Source organism: Lynx rufus, unplaced genomic scaffold, assembly GCF_022079265.1.
Source record: "Lynx rufus isolate CCGP_SWC_20201006 ecotype Redwood Valley unplaced genomic scaffold, mLynRuf1.p SCAF_16, whole genome shotgun sequence".
In the NCBI taxonomy this organism is placed as follows: Eukaryota; Metazoa; Chordata; class Mammalia; order Carnivora; family Felidae; genus Lynx; species Lynx rufus.
This window is the reverse complement of record NW_025814830.1, coordinates 57,468,592-57,482,355: the sequence shown is the minus strand read 5'-3', so window position 1 is coordinate 57,482,355 and position 13,764 is coordinate 57,468,592. Positions and strand designations below refer to the sequence as shown.

At 56.4% G+C, this 13,764-nt stretch overlaps 1 protein-coding gene and 1 non-coding gene across 2 annotated transcripts; both read right to left on the bottom strand.

The window, feature by feature from the left end:
• Nucleotides 1–9,381: 9,381 nt before the first annotated feature.
• RPL13 (ribosomal protein L13) lies at nt 9,382–11,712 on the bottom strand. The gene is made up of 6 exons (XM_047078962.1): nt 11,622–11,712; nt 11,292–11,412; nt 11,003–11,144; nt 10,634–10,807; nt 10,177–10,233; nt 9,382–9,559 (listed from the first exon to the last, which is right to left on the bottom strand). Exons 2-6 carry the CDS (start codon nt 11,393–11,395, stop codon nt 9,401–9,403), a joined length of 636 nt encoding a protein of 211 aa, XP_046934918.1. The 5' UTR covers nt 11,396–11,412; nt 11,622–11,712; the 3' UTR covers nt 9,382–9,400.
• On the bottom strand, nt 10,875–10,952 carry LOC124511949 (small nucleolar RNA MBII-202). The gene has a single exon (XR_006961990.1). It is a non-coding gene; the product is annotated as a small nucleolar RNA MBII-202 (small nucleolar RNA).
• Nucleotides 11,713–13,764: the final 2,052 nt, after the last annotated feature.

Below are 13,764 nucleotides of genomic sequence, written 5' to 3'. Positions count from 1 at the left end.
AGTGAGTTGGTCTCCGGCACAAGGGCCTACTTCCTGGGCACCTGGGGAAAGAGGCAAAGGGCAGTGAGACACAGAGAGGGATTTGAGGCCCGTCAGTGCCCCGTTCTGCCCCCTCCAGCCTCCCTGTCACTCCTTCTTCACCATCACACACACATCACACACACCACAGTAACTGGTGACACTTCCATCGAGGGGAGAGAGGAAAGACCATCAGAGTTGGGGAGTTGGAGCGTCTGAGGTCGAGGTCGAGAGATTTTAACGGACCCCCTGGGGTCTCCGGCCACAGCCCCACAGGACGTGGCTGTCTCCACGGGGTGACCCTGCGCCTCGGCTCCAGATGGCAGTAATGGAAAGAAGCCACGGAAGAAAAAGCAGATTTCCCGCAACCCTGGTCCGTGAGGCCTGGGCCAGTGTGGCCCTCCTGAGTTCCCAGGACACGCGGCGGTGGTGGGGCTCCCTCCTCACCCACCAGCCCACAAGAACCCTGGGGACAAGGGAGGGCCAGGAAGGCAGGGGCAGGGGGAGGGCCGGCAGCCAGACATGGGAAAGGAGACCCCCGTTCGTATATTTTGTTGTTGTTGTTGTACAGGAAATAAGAGTACACGTTCCACGTCGAAAACTTAGAGAGTGTGGAGAAGCACGTAGAAACAAGAATTGTAGCGCCCAGACATAAACACCATTGTGATGTTTGCCCTTCCAGCCTTTCCCCCATGCAAGTCTGCATTTACTTTTCAAAAGTTGCCTCCAGCGTCCGAGCCCTTACCACATGGCTCATCAGACTGTCGGCGTGAGGGACCAGCCTGCCATGTCACGGTTGAGTCCCTGGGCCCAGGACTGTGCCCGGCACGTACTACGTGCTCAGTACATTTGTTGAATGAGGTCTTTGCGCAAACTATTTCTGTTTGTAACTTGTTTCTTCTTTTATAAACGGTTTATGGCCTTCTTCCATGCCATGGACTGAATATTTATGCCCCTCCCCCGAATTCGTGTGTTGAAATCCTGCCCCCCAATATGATGGTATCAGGAGGTGGGACCTTTGGCGGGGGGCCCCGGGTGGCTCAGTAGGTTAAGCGTCCAACTCTTGGTTTCGGCTCAGGTCACTGTCTTGTGGTTTTGTGACTTCAAGCCCCGCAGCCCAGAGCCTGGGGCCTGCTGGAGGTTCTTTCCCTCTCTCTGCCCCTCCCCTGCTCACGCCGTCTCTTTCTCAAAATAAATAAACTTAAAAAAAGTTTAAAAAAAAAAAAAAAAAGGAGGTGGGAACTTTGGGAGGCCCTTGGGTCCGTAAGGGTGGAGCCTTATGAGTGGGGTTAGGGCCCTGAGAAAGGGACCCTCAGAGCCCCCTCGCCCTTCCGCCAACGTGAGGACCGACCAAGAAGGGGAGTCCCTCACCAGATACTGAGGCTGCCGGCACCTTGATCCTGGACTTTCAGCCTCCGGGACTGTGAAATCGATGTCTGTTGTTTAGAATTGCCCAGTCTGTGGTATTTTGGTTTCAGCAGCCCAAACAGACCGGCATTCTACCTCAATAAAAGTAGGCTACCGCAGGTTACCGGGGACCCAGTCTGGTCGCCGCCTGTTCTGTAAATAAGGTTTCACCGGAGCACCGCCTCGCCTGTCCGCTCACATTTTGCCTGGGGTTGAGTTTGCTCCAGAGCAGAGCTGAGGAGCTGTGGCCCAGAGAGCCTGACACGCTTAACTACCTCTTCCTTGAGGGCAACGTTTGCCAAGCCCTGGCCTGCCTCCCTACTCCTGCTGCCTCACCCTGGCACCTGCTAACCCAGCTCCCGCCCAGCCAGGGGCTCGGGAGGGGTCACTGAGGGATCAGCCGATCAAACCAACCGTCCCTGAGGCATTTAACTAGCTCCCATTTGGTACTTTTTAAGTTTATTTATTTATTATTTTGAGAGAGAGAGAGCAAGCGAGCAGGGGAAGGGCAGAGAGAGAGGGAGACAGAATCCCAAGCAGGGTCCACTCTGTCAGCACAGAGCCCGACACGGGGCTCCAACTCCTGAACCTGGAGATGATGACCTGAGCTGAAACCGACCGAGCTCCCCAGGCAGGCGCCCCCATTTGGTTCTTTTGATGCTTCCAAAGAATCCTTGCTTTGGACGACTGGCATTTCAGGCCACTGTGGTCTCCACCAGCCGACTCCAGCAGGCTTCCCCGAGCTCCTGGCCCTTGTCCCACAGCATTGAACTCGAGCAAGTTCCAGAACCACTCATGCCTCCAGGATCACCTGGAAAGTGGGACAAGAGCAGAGTCACCTCCAGGCTGTGTGTGAGAGGCGTGCTAGCTCAGGGCAAGTCCTTGCATGTATGCGCACCTGCCCCCCCACCCCCACCCCGCCCCCAGCCCCGGTCCTGCTCCTCATCAGGGGGAGGACGCGGGCCACCGCAGGCCACCGCCCCACAAGCCAAGAGGTTGTTTGGGAACGCTTGTTGACTGTAGAAATTATAGGCAGGGGTGGGGTGGGGGGATCAACAGGATTTCCAGAAAGGGAACAGGCTACATATGGCTGTCCGGGTTCTTCCTTTTATAAGCTGGTTGCAAACGTACTCTCTTCCTTTGTTTCTTTCCTCCTGAGAAATGCTATTTTATCTCAGAACATCTGCAACCTGTCTCGATTGGATTGTTTTCCTACAAGATTTGGCACTTGTCTTACTTTAGAAATCACAGTCGCACCCAGAGGGCCCACCTGGCTGGGACAACACGCAATCTGTGGTCCTAGCTGGGCTTCAGACCCTCAGCCATGTTGTCATGACAGCATCGGAGAGCCGGGACTGAGGCAGGGCTGATGGGACTTCCCTCCCTCACCGCACACGCGCGTGCACACCCCACACAGACACAACACACATGGATCACACGGGCACACAATGGGCCAGGCACACGAACATGTCAAATGCACACGTGCGTTCACTGACCATGTGCACACACGCATCAGATGCGTGCAGACATGCACGTGACATGGACACACAGACATGCCTGAGCGCAAACACATTCAGACACAAGGAGCCCTGACAGGACCCTTCTCCTCCAAGGACACTGTGTCCCTTATCTTGGTGACCTCCCACATTCATTCAGCCCCTGGCTGCCATCCCCTCCTGCCCCAAGCCCCTGCCAGGCAGGTGGTATCGCCTGTTTTGTCAATGAGAAGACCATGGCTCAGAGTGGGTGATGCCTTGCCTGAGGTCACACAGCAGGGGCAGAGCTGGGATTCTAACTGGACCCCGCAACGCCACTCAGAACCTAGTACCTCGCGTTCCTTGGCCCATCCTGGCCCCCCAGTGTGTCTCAGGGGCTTTGCTGTTCCCTCACCCCCTGGGAGGTCACAGGCGACTGTGAGGGTATAGAGCGCCTGCCAAGGCCAGGGCCACAGGCCAGAGGTGATCCAGAACCAGCTGTCCCTTTCTTGGGTTCCCCTGACCTAGGAGGCCTCCCGTGCTCGGGGCTTGCCCCGGGGACCCCAGCGGCCTGCTTCCCCAGGGCTAGTCATCCGAGGGGTTGGGAGGCAGTTGACACAGGAGCCACAAGGAGCCACGGTAACCTTGTCTCAGCCTGGTGCCCTCCACTTGTGCTCTGTTCAAGTAGTGGCAAGCTGCTGGGTCCAGCTACACACTTCAGGGACGGTATCAGACCAGGACGTGGACGTCAGCTGGCGGGGACCACAGGACCAGGGCCGAACAGGCAGACCACGAGGACACAGCTGCCCACAGGGTCCCCGGGGGGGAGGGGGTGACGGTGGTGTGGGTCAGGGCGGCAGGCAGGTGCAGCGTCCACGGGGCTGGCATCTCCGACTGACGGACGTCCTGGTTTTCTTCTCACCTGACTCATCCGGGGCTTTTGATGATATTCTCGGTAAGAGCCGCCTGGGTGGTGCTTTGACACTGCCTCCATCCCCAGACCTTTCATCAGTGACCCAGTTTTGCCTCCTCCTCCCCAGAAAGCATCCCCCTTTCTGGGGAAGTTTCCAGAAGGGCAGGAGCTATGTCGCATTCTGTCTGCCCCCAGCACTCTGGAATCAGGGTCCCTCTGCAGCTGTGGAAACTGAGGCTTGAAAACGAGGGGCCCCAGCTAAGGCTCTGCAGGGGAGAGTGGGGAGCCAGGGCTAACACACACCTTTCCCACAGCCCCCATATGGCCTTCTGGCAGCGATCAGATGCCTGTCACCAAGACCCCTCTCATGTGTCCCGGACCTTAGCGCTCTGGAGGAGCAGCCGTGAGAAGGTGGATGTCCCGGGGGGGAGGGGGGGGGCACTCGGACCCCCACCGGGAAGGGTAGGTCTGGAGAAGACTCTGCAAGGCAGGCCAGCCTTCCCTTCCTAGGCTGACGGCCCTTCTGTAGGCCCCAGGCCGCCTGTCCCCCTGCAGCCTGGCACCGGGTGGCCGGTCTTCCTCTCTGGAGCCAAGGCAGCTGCCCCACCCTGTGCTTCCACTTTCTGTTCCGGTTTACCTGTGAAGAGGGGTCTTGTGGCTCACTCACGGTGGCAGCCCCAGGGCCTGGCCTGCAGGGGGCGTTCAACACGTGCTGTGCACTCCCTGCTCCGCCCCAGGACCACGTGGAGAAGACACACTGGGGGGGGGAGGGGGGGCGAGGAGCCACAGGCACCTGATGGCAGAGGGCTCTGACCGTCCCGCCACTGACCCGTGACAGACGTGTGCCCAGAACACTGCAGGAAGGGGACAGAGCGGGCCTGCCAGAGCCTGTGTCTGGGGATCCTTCAGAAAGAAAACCCCACAAAGACAAGGCAGATACATATAGTCCCTGCAGCCGGGGCGACGCCTGGCACACAGTAGGTGCCGAATAAATACCGGAGCGAATGAATGCCTGTTCCCCCTTCATCTCCGCGTCCTTCAATAATTTCCTCCACCTTACTTTCCACCGTCCCCGGCCCCTCCGACGATCTGCTGCCCAGTGCCTACCCCATCATCGGGCTCTGCTTACATCCTGCAGCCTGATTCCCTCCCCTAATGCGGCGCCCCACCTGTGGTCAGCACTCGGTGCATGTCGAGTGAAAGCCTCCTGGACGGTCAGTGCCAGGCAGGCCCAGAGCCAGACCCGGGTCTGCGTGCTCAGTATGTCTGGTCTAGTTCCAAGCAACTGGAAACAGATTCCAGCTGAGGGAGCCAAACACTGGGGAAGCCCTGGGATTGGTGGGGGGCACCCCAAGACCACGGAGAGGACGGTGAGGGTGCATCACCAAGGATGTGCCCTGGCTGGGGACAGGGGACCAGTCTGCGAAGTGTGGAGCCTGGCCACGTGACCAGGAAGCGGGCCAGGAAGCAGGGCAGAGAGTAGGTGCCTTGAGCTTCTACAAAAGAGGCGGGTTCTGCTTCTCACGGGACTCAAAGAAGCTCCCAACGTGAGTTCTGATGCTGAAAAGCCAAAAAAAAAGAATAAGCAATGTCTACTACAGAGGCCAGGCTGTGGTATTCCTACTACAGCACACTGTCTCCTAAAAGACAGCGCTCCATCCTCCCTCCAGACCATACTCAACATATAAGGCTCAGGGAGCCTGGCTGGCTCAGTTGGTAGAGCACCCAAGACTTGATCACAAGGTCGTAGGAGCCTCACGTTGAGTGTAGCAATGACTTAAAAAAAAAAAAGATATAAGCAAGACTCAAAAGGAAAAGAATAAACTAGAAGAAAAATCGTCAACATATGACAGAAGGCAAATTTCCTTAATATGCAAAGAGCTGCTACAACTCAAGAAAAAGACATCACAGTAGAAAAATGGACAAAGAATGTAACAGAGGAACCACACACACACACAAAAAGATAATTTGCCAGCAAATATGAGAAGAGGCTCAGCTTCACAAATAATAAAGAAATGCAAGTTAACAGCAGCATTCCAGGGCTCCTCACCTATAGAGGCCTGTTTAAATAAAACCCCTTCAGGGGTCCTCTACAGGCACAGGAGTGAAGGGAGAGAGACGTGGGCGAGCTGGAATGATACGGAGCAGCGCACACAGTGTGACTCCATTTGCTGTCAAAAAAATATTTAAGTGATCTTTGCACCCAGTGTGGGGCTTGAACCCACAAACCTCGAGATCAAGGGTGGCACGCCCTTCCAGCTGTGCCAGCTGGGCACCCCCGCCATTTGCTCTTATGAAAACAAAAGGGCCAGCTGTTTATACCAGAATATAACTTCACGGAAACCACGCTGGGTAGATGCAGAAGCTGTTCTAGGTGCTTGGAGGGTGGGGGTGATTCGGGGGACCCTTCACTTTGGTTTATTCTCTTCTCTTTTCTGGATTTTTTTTTTTTTAACAAAGAGCATATTTTCTGTAACTTAGAAAAGAAAAAAAAGCGAACATCCAGAAACAATAAAAGAAAACATGATGAATGTAAGTATCTGTAAATAAAAAGTAATGTGTGAGACACAAAAAAAGTAGAGAAAAGAACCCAGAGCCCTTCGCACGTGCACTTACCTCCTTCTACTCTCTGGCTTGAACTGAGTTAAGTGGCAAAAAGCCTAAATAACCTAAAACAACTGTAGTTTTTCCCCTAAATTACAACAGTTTCAAGCAAGTGGAAATTAGTGTTAATCTTAATTCTTCCTTAAAACACCACAATTGTAGATATTTTAACAAAGCAACTACAGGATAGGGCGCCTGGGTGTCAGTTAAACGTCTGACCTTGGCTCAGGTCATGATCTCACAGCTCATGACTTTGAGTCCCGCCTCAGGCTCGCTGCTGTCAGCGCAGAGCCCTCTTAGGACCCTCGCTCTTTCTCTCTCAAAAATAAGTATATAAAAAAAAAACTGCTTAAAAAATAAAAAAAAGAAAATAAGTAATACTTTGAGAAAAAAACCTTTGCAACTTCTATCAGAACAATGCTTATCCGAAAACTGGCAAAGAGGTACACGTGTGACACGGGCCATCTGGTGGGTGGCAGGAGCCCAGGCACCCCTGTGGGCCGCCACAGCCATAGCTAGTGACACCCGTGAACCCACTTTGGGAATCTGACCTCAAAATGCACTTGCACCCCACACACGACCGGCCTGACGAGCCGAACTCCGTGTCGGATCCCCGCTCGGGTGTCCCAGAGCGCACCAGCTGGTGGAACGTTACCCGGGTGTAGAAAGGGGTGAAGGAATCTGCCCTGTACAGGGTTAGTTTCCTACGCTGCGCATCAAACGACCACACACAGTGGCTAAAACCACACACGGGGGAGGGCAGAGCACAGCCGGTTCTCTGCTCTGGGGCACCTCATCAGAGGCCGTGCTTGCTGGAAAAATTCAGTTGCTCACCAGAGAGAGGACGGAGGCCCCGTTTTCTTGTTGCTCTGTGGCCTCACGCCTCTGCCGCCCCACCAGACACACAGCCGAGTGAGGAGCCGTCTGTCCCGGGCAGTTCCGCACACACTCCAGGCGAAACCCTCCAGGAGCCGGAATGCCAGGGGATGGCCAGTTGACAGAGGACCCCGTCACCCTGGCCGTGGCGAGGGCTGCCTTGGAGCCGACGGACACACAGGGACCAGTCGCGGGGGAAGTCCTTCCAGCCTCCTTGCGGTGCCTACCACGCGCATGAGCTCACTCTCACCCGGTCGTTCCCCAGCTACCGGGTCACAGGCACCAGGGTTCCACCACCAGTCCAGCAGAACTTAGGCTTTCCAGGCTGGTTGGCACCGCCTGCCCTCCAGGCTCCCAGCTCCACCTCGCAGGGATCCTTCCTCAGCCTCGGGAAAGACTGGGCTGGGGCCCCTTGCTCCCCAGACAGGGCCACAGCTCGGAGGGGACACCAGCTGGGCTGTCCAATCCATAATCACTTCTGGTACCAGACTCACCCAAGTCCTGGGTGATGTAAAAATCTTCGAACCCACCAAGAGCATTCCAGACTGCAGAGGAAAGAAGTCCTCACAACTGCAGGTCAGGGAGTTTAGTGCATCAAGCAAGGGGGAGAACCAGCTGGGCCCGGCACCTTCAGAAGCCCCTTTGGTGGGGCTCAGGAGCCCCAAGTCCTAGGATCCGGCTTACTTCCTGCCTGGCTTTACCAGACCGCTCGAGTAGCTTACCTGCAGGGGTGGGGCTGGTCCCGCTCACCAAAAGTTCATGGCACTGCGCTAAGTGACCCTTGGAAGCTGCTTAGTTCAGGTGACCCAGAACTGTGACAGAACCAGAGGAGGGCTGCTGCAGAGAACCCAGTGAACAGGGTCCTAGCGTGCGGGTCCCCTACCCCAGGCTTCTCAGGTGTCCAGCCTGTCCCAGGGGCTCCTGAGGGCAGGAAAGGCCCTTCATTCCGGTAGCACAATGCCAAAAGGGGGACAGGGTATGTCCAGAGGTGACTGAAGGCCACACAAAGCTCTCTTCCCCTTACTCCAAAGGTTGGATCGCAGGTGCTGGGGTGGTGGACGCCACGGCCGTGCACTTTCCTGGAGGCCTGGGGTCCAGCCCAAGCGCAGAGCCACCTGCGGTCAGGTAGCTTAATCCCACTCCTTACCGGTTCTCTGCACAAATGCTGTGGAAACCGTGCCACCAGGATATCCCCTCTTCACAGGATGGTCCAGGACATAGCTTGGCCTCAAATTCCCACCCGTCAGCTGACCCTTCCCTGACACAGGTTCTCCAAGTGCAGGAGCATGGAGGTCAGCCCCTTACAAACTTACTTCAGGTGTGGAGTAAAGTGCCTTCCAAATCATCTGTTAGATGAAAACCTATCTGAAATCTGGTTCCAAACACACTCAGGTGGCAGCACATGTGCCGGGCACAGAAACACACACCTCTCATGGCTTGTGGACACCTATACCCACAGGGCTGGAGCACTGAAGCAAAACTTGCTGAGTGCCAGTCCCCAGAGTGGGCCCTGCTGGGACGAGGGACCAGCTCAGGGCTGGACCTCAGTACCCACCCGTAGAGTTCAAAGGAACCCGGGCATCATGCTGTCCCAAAGGGTCCGGGGACAGTGCTGCCTGCCCATGAGGGCATGCTTGGCCGCCACACAGGCTCAGTAGCCCAAACGTGTGTTCAGGATGGACAAAGGCCAGCTTTCTGCACCAAAGCTTGGATGCCTTGCAAATGTGGGTGAAGGGGCTGCTACTGGGCACAGGAGAAGTGCAGACAGGCCCAGGAAGGGTCTGACCCCTGAAACACTCAAGTAACTGGAAAATACTCATTAACAATGAAGCCAATGAACCGTTATAACACCTCTGCGAAAAAAAGTACCAAAGTTTAGGAGTTTGAGCCTGTGTCAGGCCCCACACTGACAGCGCAGAGCCTACTTGGGATTTGCTCTCTGAAACTAAAAAAAAGCAGTTCGGTCTTTGGACTGCCCCGCAAAGATGCTGTCACCCCCTGCCAGGTCTCCTCAGCAAGGGCACACATCCCCACGTCCTTGCCCCACCCCTCACGGGAGACCGCTGTCACACGGAGACCGCAAATATCTCAAGTTGCCAACGGCGCTTTATTTTTTCTTTTCCACATCCTGTTCTGCAGCTTCTTTGGCCCTCTTGGCCCGGATGCCAAACAGCCGGGCATGGGCACGGGCCATGCGAAGACTGGCAAACGCCTTGAAGTTCTTCTCCTCCTCGGTAATGACTCTGGCTTTCTCTTTCTTGTAGACCTGGAACGGAGCACAGGAGTCAAAACCCTTGCATGCAGTGAGGCCGGAGACAAAACCCAGCATATGAGGACAGCAGAAACCGTGGCTGTCTGCCCATCGACTGCTGAAGGGCTATGCTGACACCAAGACAGACTTTAATGCCCCCGCCAAACACACAGCAGAGGCAGAAGCGACCCCCTGAGCTGTGTGAACAACCGTTGGGGGAGGGTGTGCTGAGACAGACATTGTGTCACCGTCAACAACAGAGAACATGGACCGAGGGAGGCCTGGGCCCACCTCCCTGGCAGAGAAAGTCAAGGGCCCAAGGGCCCAGTCACGTCCTGGATCACCAAACGTGCAATTACCTGTGGCCTGGCCTTTCAAATAGCAAAGAGGGGAACAAAAAAAAAAAAAAAAAAAAAAAAAATCGAAGGAGGTGCAACAAATGAGTCCCCAAAGATGAAGACAAGGCCCTCCCTCAAGGAGCCCATCTGTTAAGAGTGAAGGGTGTTGCTCCCAAAGTCAAAAAAGGTTTCTTTTTCACAAACCCATAAATCTTGACACAGGCCCTGGCTGCCACCCTTCAACCCAATCTCCGCCCCGAAAACTCACTGGTTCACCCCCCAAAGCCCACTTACGTTCCGTATGGGCATGACCGGTCCTGTCAGCTGCGTGGCCAGCTTGAGTTCCTCGGCCTGTTAAGGACAAGAGTCACCCGGGCTCACCTCAAGTCCCCAAAAGCTGCAAGCTTCTAACCCTGGACAACAGCCCCGCTTGCTGGGCGACCCCACCTATGGGTGCACACACATAGGCCTGGGTGACAAGTCACTGAACCCCCGTTCCGTCGAGCAGAGACACGGAGACGCCGGGGGAGCGTTTGTACGTGAGCCAACTTACAAAGCAAACAAGATAAACCCCTAACCCCCCCCCCCCCGGCCTCCAGCCAACAGCTTTGACGGCGACCCAGATGGGAACCAGACGGTGCTCTGCACAACTAGGGAAACGCCAGGAGCTCTGCCCTTCTCCACTCACACGCGTCCCTCTATCTGCGGGGACGCAGAGATTACCCTGACCCGGCGGGGAGGGCGCACTCACCGAGCTGTCCCCCTTCTTGGGGGCTGCCGGCCTCCGCGGGAACAGGAGCAGCTTGGAGCGGTACTCCTTCAGCCGCTGCACGTTGGCCTGCAGGGACTCCGTGGACTTGTTCCGCCGTCTCGGATCCACGGAGATCCCGATGGTCCGCGCCACCTTCTTGTGGATGCCAGCCACCTGCCCCCAGACAGACACGGATGCAGGACCCCCACCCCGGGGCCTCCGCTCCCCGCGCCCCCACCCGGGTGCCCGGCCGTCAGATGGAAAAGGGTTCAAAAGCGCTCTCATCAAGGAGGTGCAGCGATTCCGGAGAATGTCATCATGGACCGGGGGCCGCCAAGCAGAGCCTCCCGCGCCTCCCGGCGCACTCACCCGCAGCTCCTCCAGGCTGAAGCCCCTGCCGGCTCGCACTTTGGTGTGATACCGCACCGTGGGGCACCTGACGATGGGCCGGATGGGTCCGGACGCGGGGCGCGGGGCGATGCGGCGTGCCTTGGCTTGCCGGGCCTTGCGTCTGGGCGGACAGAGGCGGGCGGCGGTCAGCTGGCCCCCGGCCCGGCCCCGGCGCACGCTCCCGACGGCCGCGCGCTCACCGGGCCAAGGGGTTCAAGCGCACCTGACCGTGGGCTCCCCGCGGTCCCACCCGGCAGCGGCGGCTCACCTGCGGATCTTCCGCGCCGGCTGGTTGAACCACGTGGCCACGCGCCGCTGCCAGTCCTTGTGGAAGTGGGGCTTCAGGATCATGCCATTCCGGCTGGGCGCCATGGCTGCTGCCTACGGGCCTGGGGAGCCGCGGGAGAGGGGAGCGAGTCAGGCCCCGGGCTCCGGCAGGACGCGGCGGCCCGCCCGGCCCCAGAACCCGGGCCACGGCCCTCTCCCGTCTGCGGCAAGGGCCCGAGGCCCCTCTGCGGCCGCGCCCGACGCGGCCCTACACCGATGGCGGCGGATGCCACCCGATGCAGCCAAAGGCGCCTGAATCGAGCACACTCACCTCCTCCGGAGGAGAACGGCCAGCGGAAAAGAACTGCTACCACAAAGCACCCTGGGATGGTGTTGGGCTCGGCCAATCAAAAGCGCCGAAGGGTTCCGGCCAGTCAGAGCCCGGGATCCCGGAAGTGACGTCAACGATCTCCCAGCAGACCTCGCGGCCTGGGCGGGCGTGGCGCCTCCAGCTTCCCGCGGGTTGGGTCCCGGGCCGTGCTGGGAGGACGGCGGGTCCTGCGGGACTCCAGGGCCTTCAAGGAGGAACGGCCAGGCCAGAGGAGAGCAGCGGCTGTTTGGGTGCCGAGTCTTTCCTGCTCCTGCATGTCACGGGACTCGGTACGTGCCCCTAACCCTAAAGCCTCGCCTCCGCGTCCGTCTTTGTGCCTTTCCAACCTTTTGAAACATTTGTGCTTCTTCGTTTACCCAGAAGTGACACTTGTTGAGTGCTCTAACTGGAGCGTAAGTACTTCGCATGCGTTTTCACGCTGCACGGCACAAGCGCTGTACCTTCCCCGAGTCGGGCAGAGGGGGGGTAAGAATCCGGGTGACGGACTGCAGACCCTGCAGAGACGGGCGTCATGGAAAACATGTATTCAGTAAATAGCCCGACATAGCTCCGTGACCTGTGCCCTGTGCCCTGTGCGTCTCCCGTTCTCCCGCGCAAGTCTAGGAAACCGCCAACACCCTGTCCCTTTCCGTGAGCCTTTACAGCCTGGTAACTCTCCTTCTTTCCCACCCCCCAGACGCTAAGCTTCTTCCTAATAGAACTTAACACTCGAAGAATTTTTTATGACACAAAATGAGAAACGTGGAGGCCTGTGTGCTTCACTGAGTACATAGGGTGCCGATACAGTTTTCTGCCCTATTGAGACACCCTTGGGTGTTAGAAGTATCAGGTTGAGATTCATTGGGGAATTACAGGGTTTGGACAGGGACACGGAACAGGTAGAAAGGACACAGAACATGTGTAAATTATGAAGCACCTGCAGGCTCTTGAGACGAATGCGCTGAGCCTGCACGGAAAGTCCAAACCCTAGCTCTGGGTGCTCAGTTAGGAGACAAGGACTGTGTTAGCCCCACTTTGTGACTGTTGTCAGCACAGGAGAGGCTGAAAGTACTTCTCGTGAACTTGGGAATGGTATCTACCTGTGACGTTAAGGTAACGTTTAAAATTTGGTCTGCCACTTTCGCAAACAGATGGGCTCAACTGGAGAGTCACTGGCGAGTCACTAAGAAAGTGGCTGGAGTTGCTTGGGAACCTTTGTACTAGTTTTGAGACGTTGGGCATTGTTTGAATTTTTCCCTTCTGTGAAGTGGGAGGAGAGTCTGTGTTAGACCACAGCACATCGTGCGGTGTCCCGTACAGGGTGAGTGAATGTACTGGCTGTCACGGATGTCACACAGCTCCACTTCCATGTGACGTGCTGGGAGCCAGTGCGGGAGAGAAGAGAGCAAGTGATCCCTCCATCAGTCCTTACAAAAACCGTGAGAGGGATTATCATCTGCCTCACAAGTCCCTTCTTTCTGGTGGAACTGGAACGTGGACCCCCATAACTGCAGCAGAGGGACATTGGGGAAACATCTGCCAAATACATACTTGCCTTGGCCCGTGCGGATTTTCCTTGAACGTAGTCCATCAAATGTTAGCCCGCACCTCCCTGGTCTTTCTCAGACCCCTTTCAGTGGATCTTTGTGGTCAGATACCGTGTTCTTTTTAGTCTCAAACACACTCCTATCCCCATCCCCAGTTTCTCTTTCCGGACAGACCCCAGACTCGTGCAGTTCCGTCTGCCCTGGGCCACATCTTGACCTGAGCTGTAGCCGCTCATGGTTGAGGTGCTGCCATGGGTCACCGGTTGGGGGCTAGAGGTCAGAAAATAGAAACACTGATCAGAATCAAGTTGGCAGTAAGAAAGCGAAGTTGTAATTCAAGGACCTCGGTCTGCTGCGCACACCATGCCCGATGCAGACTCCAGGATCCCATGCTTGAATACTCCACACGCTTACTTCCTTTGAACAGTATGCAGAATAGTGAAGTAAAAACGGTTCTGACAGGAAATCTGCTAGAAATAGGCTCAACTTTCTTGTTGGGAAAGAGGAAAATGAACTTTTATAAACTGTGTTTTTTTTTTTTTTTAATTTTAATTTAT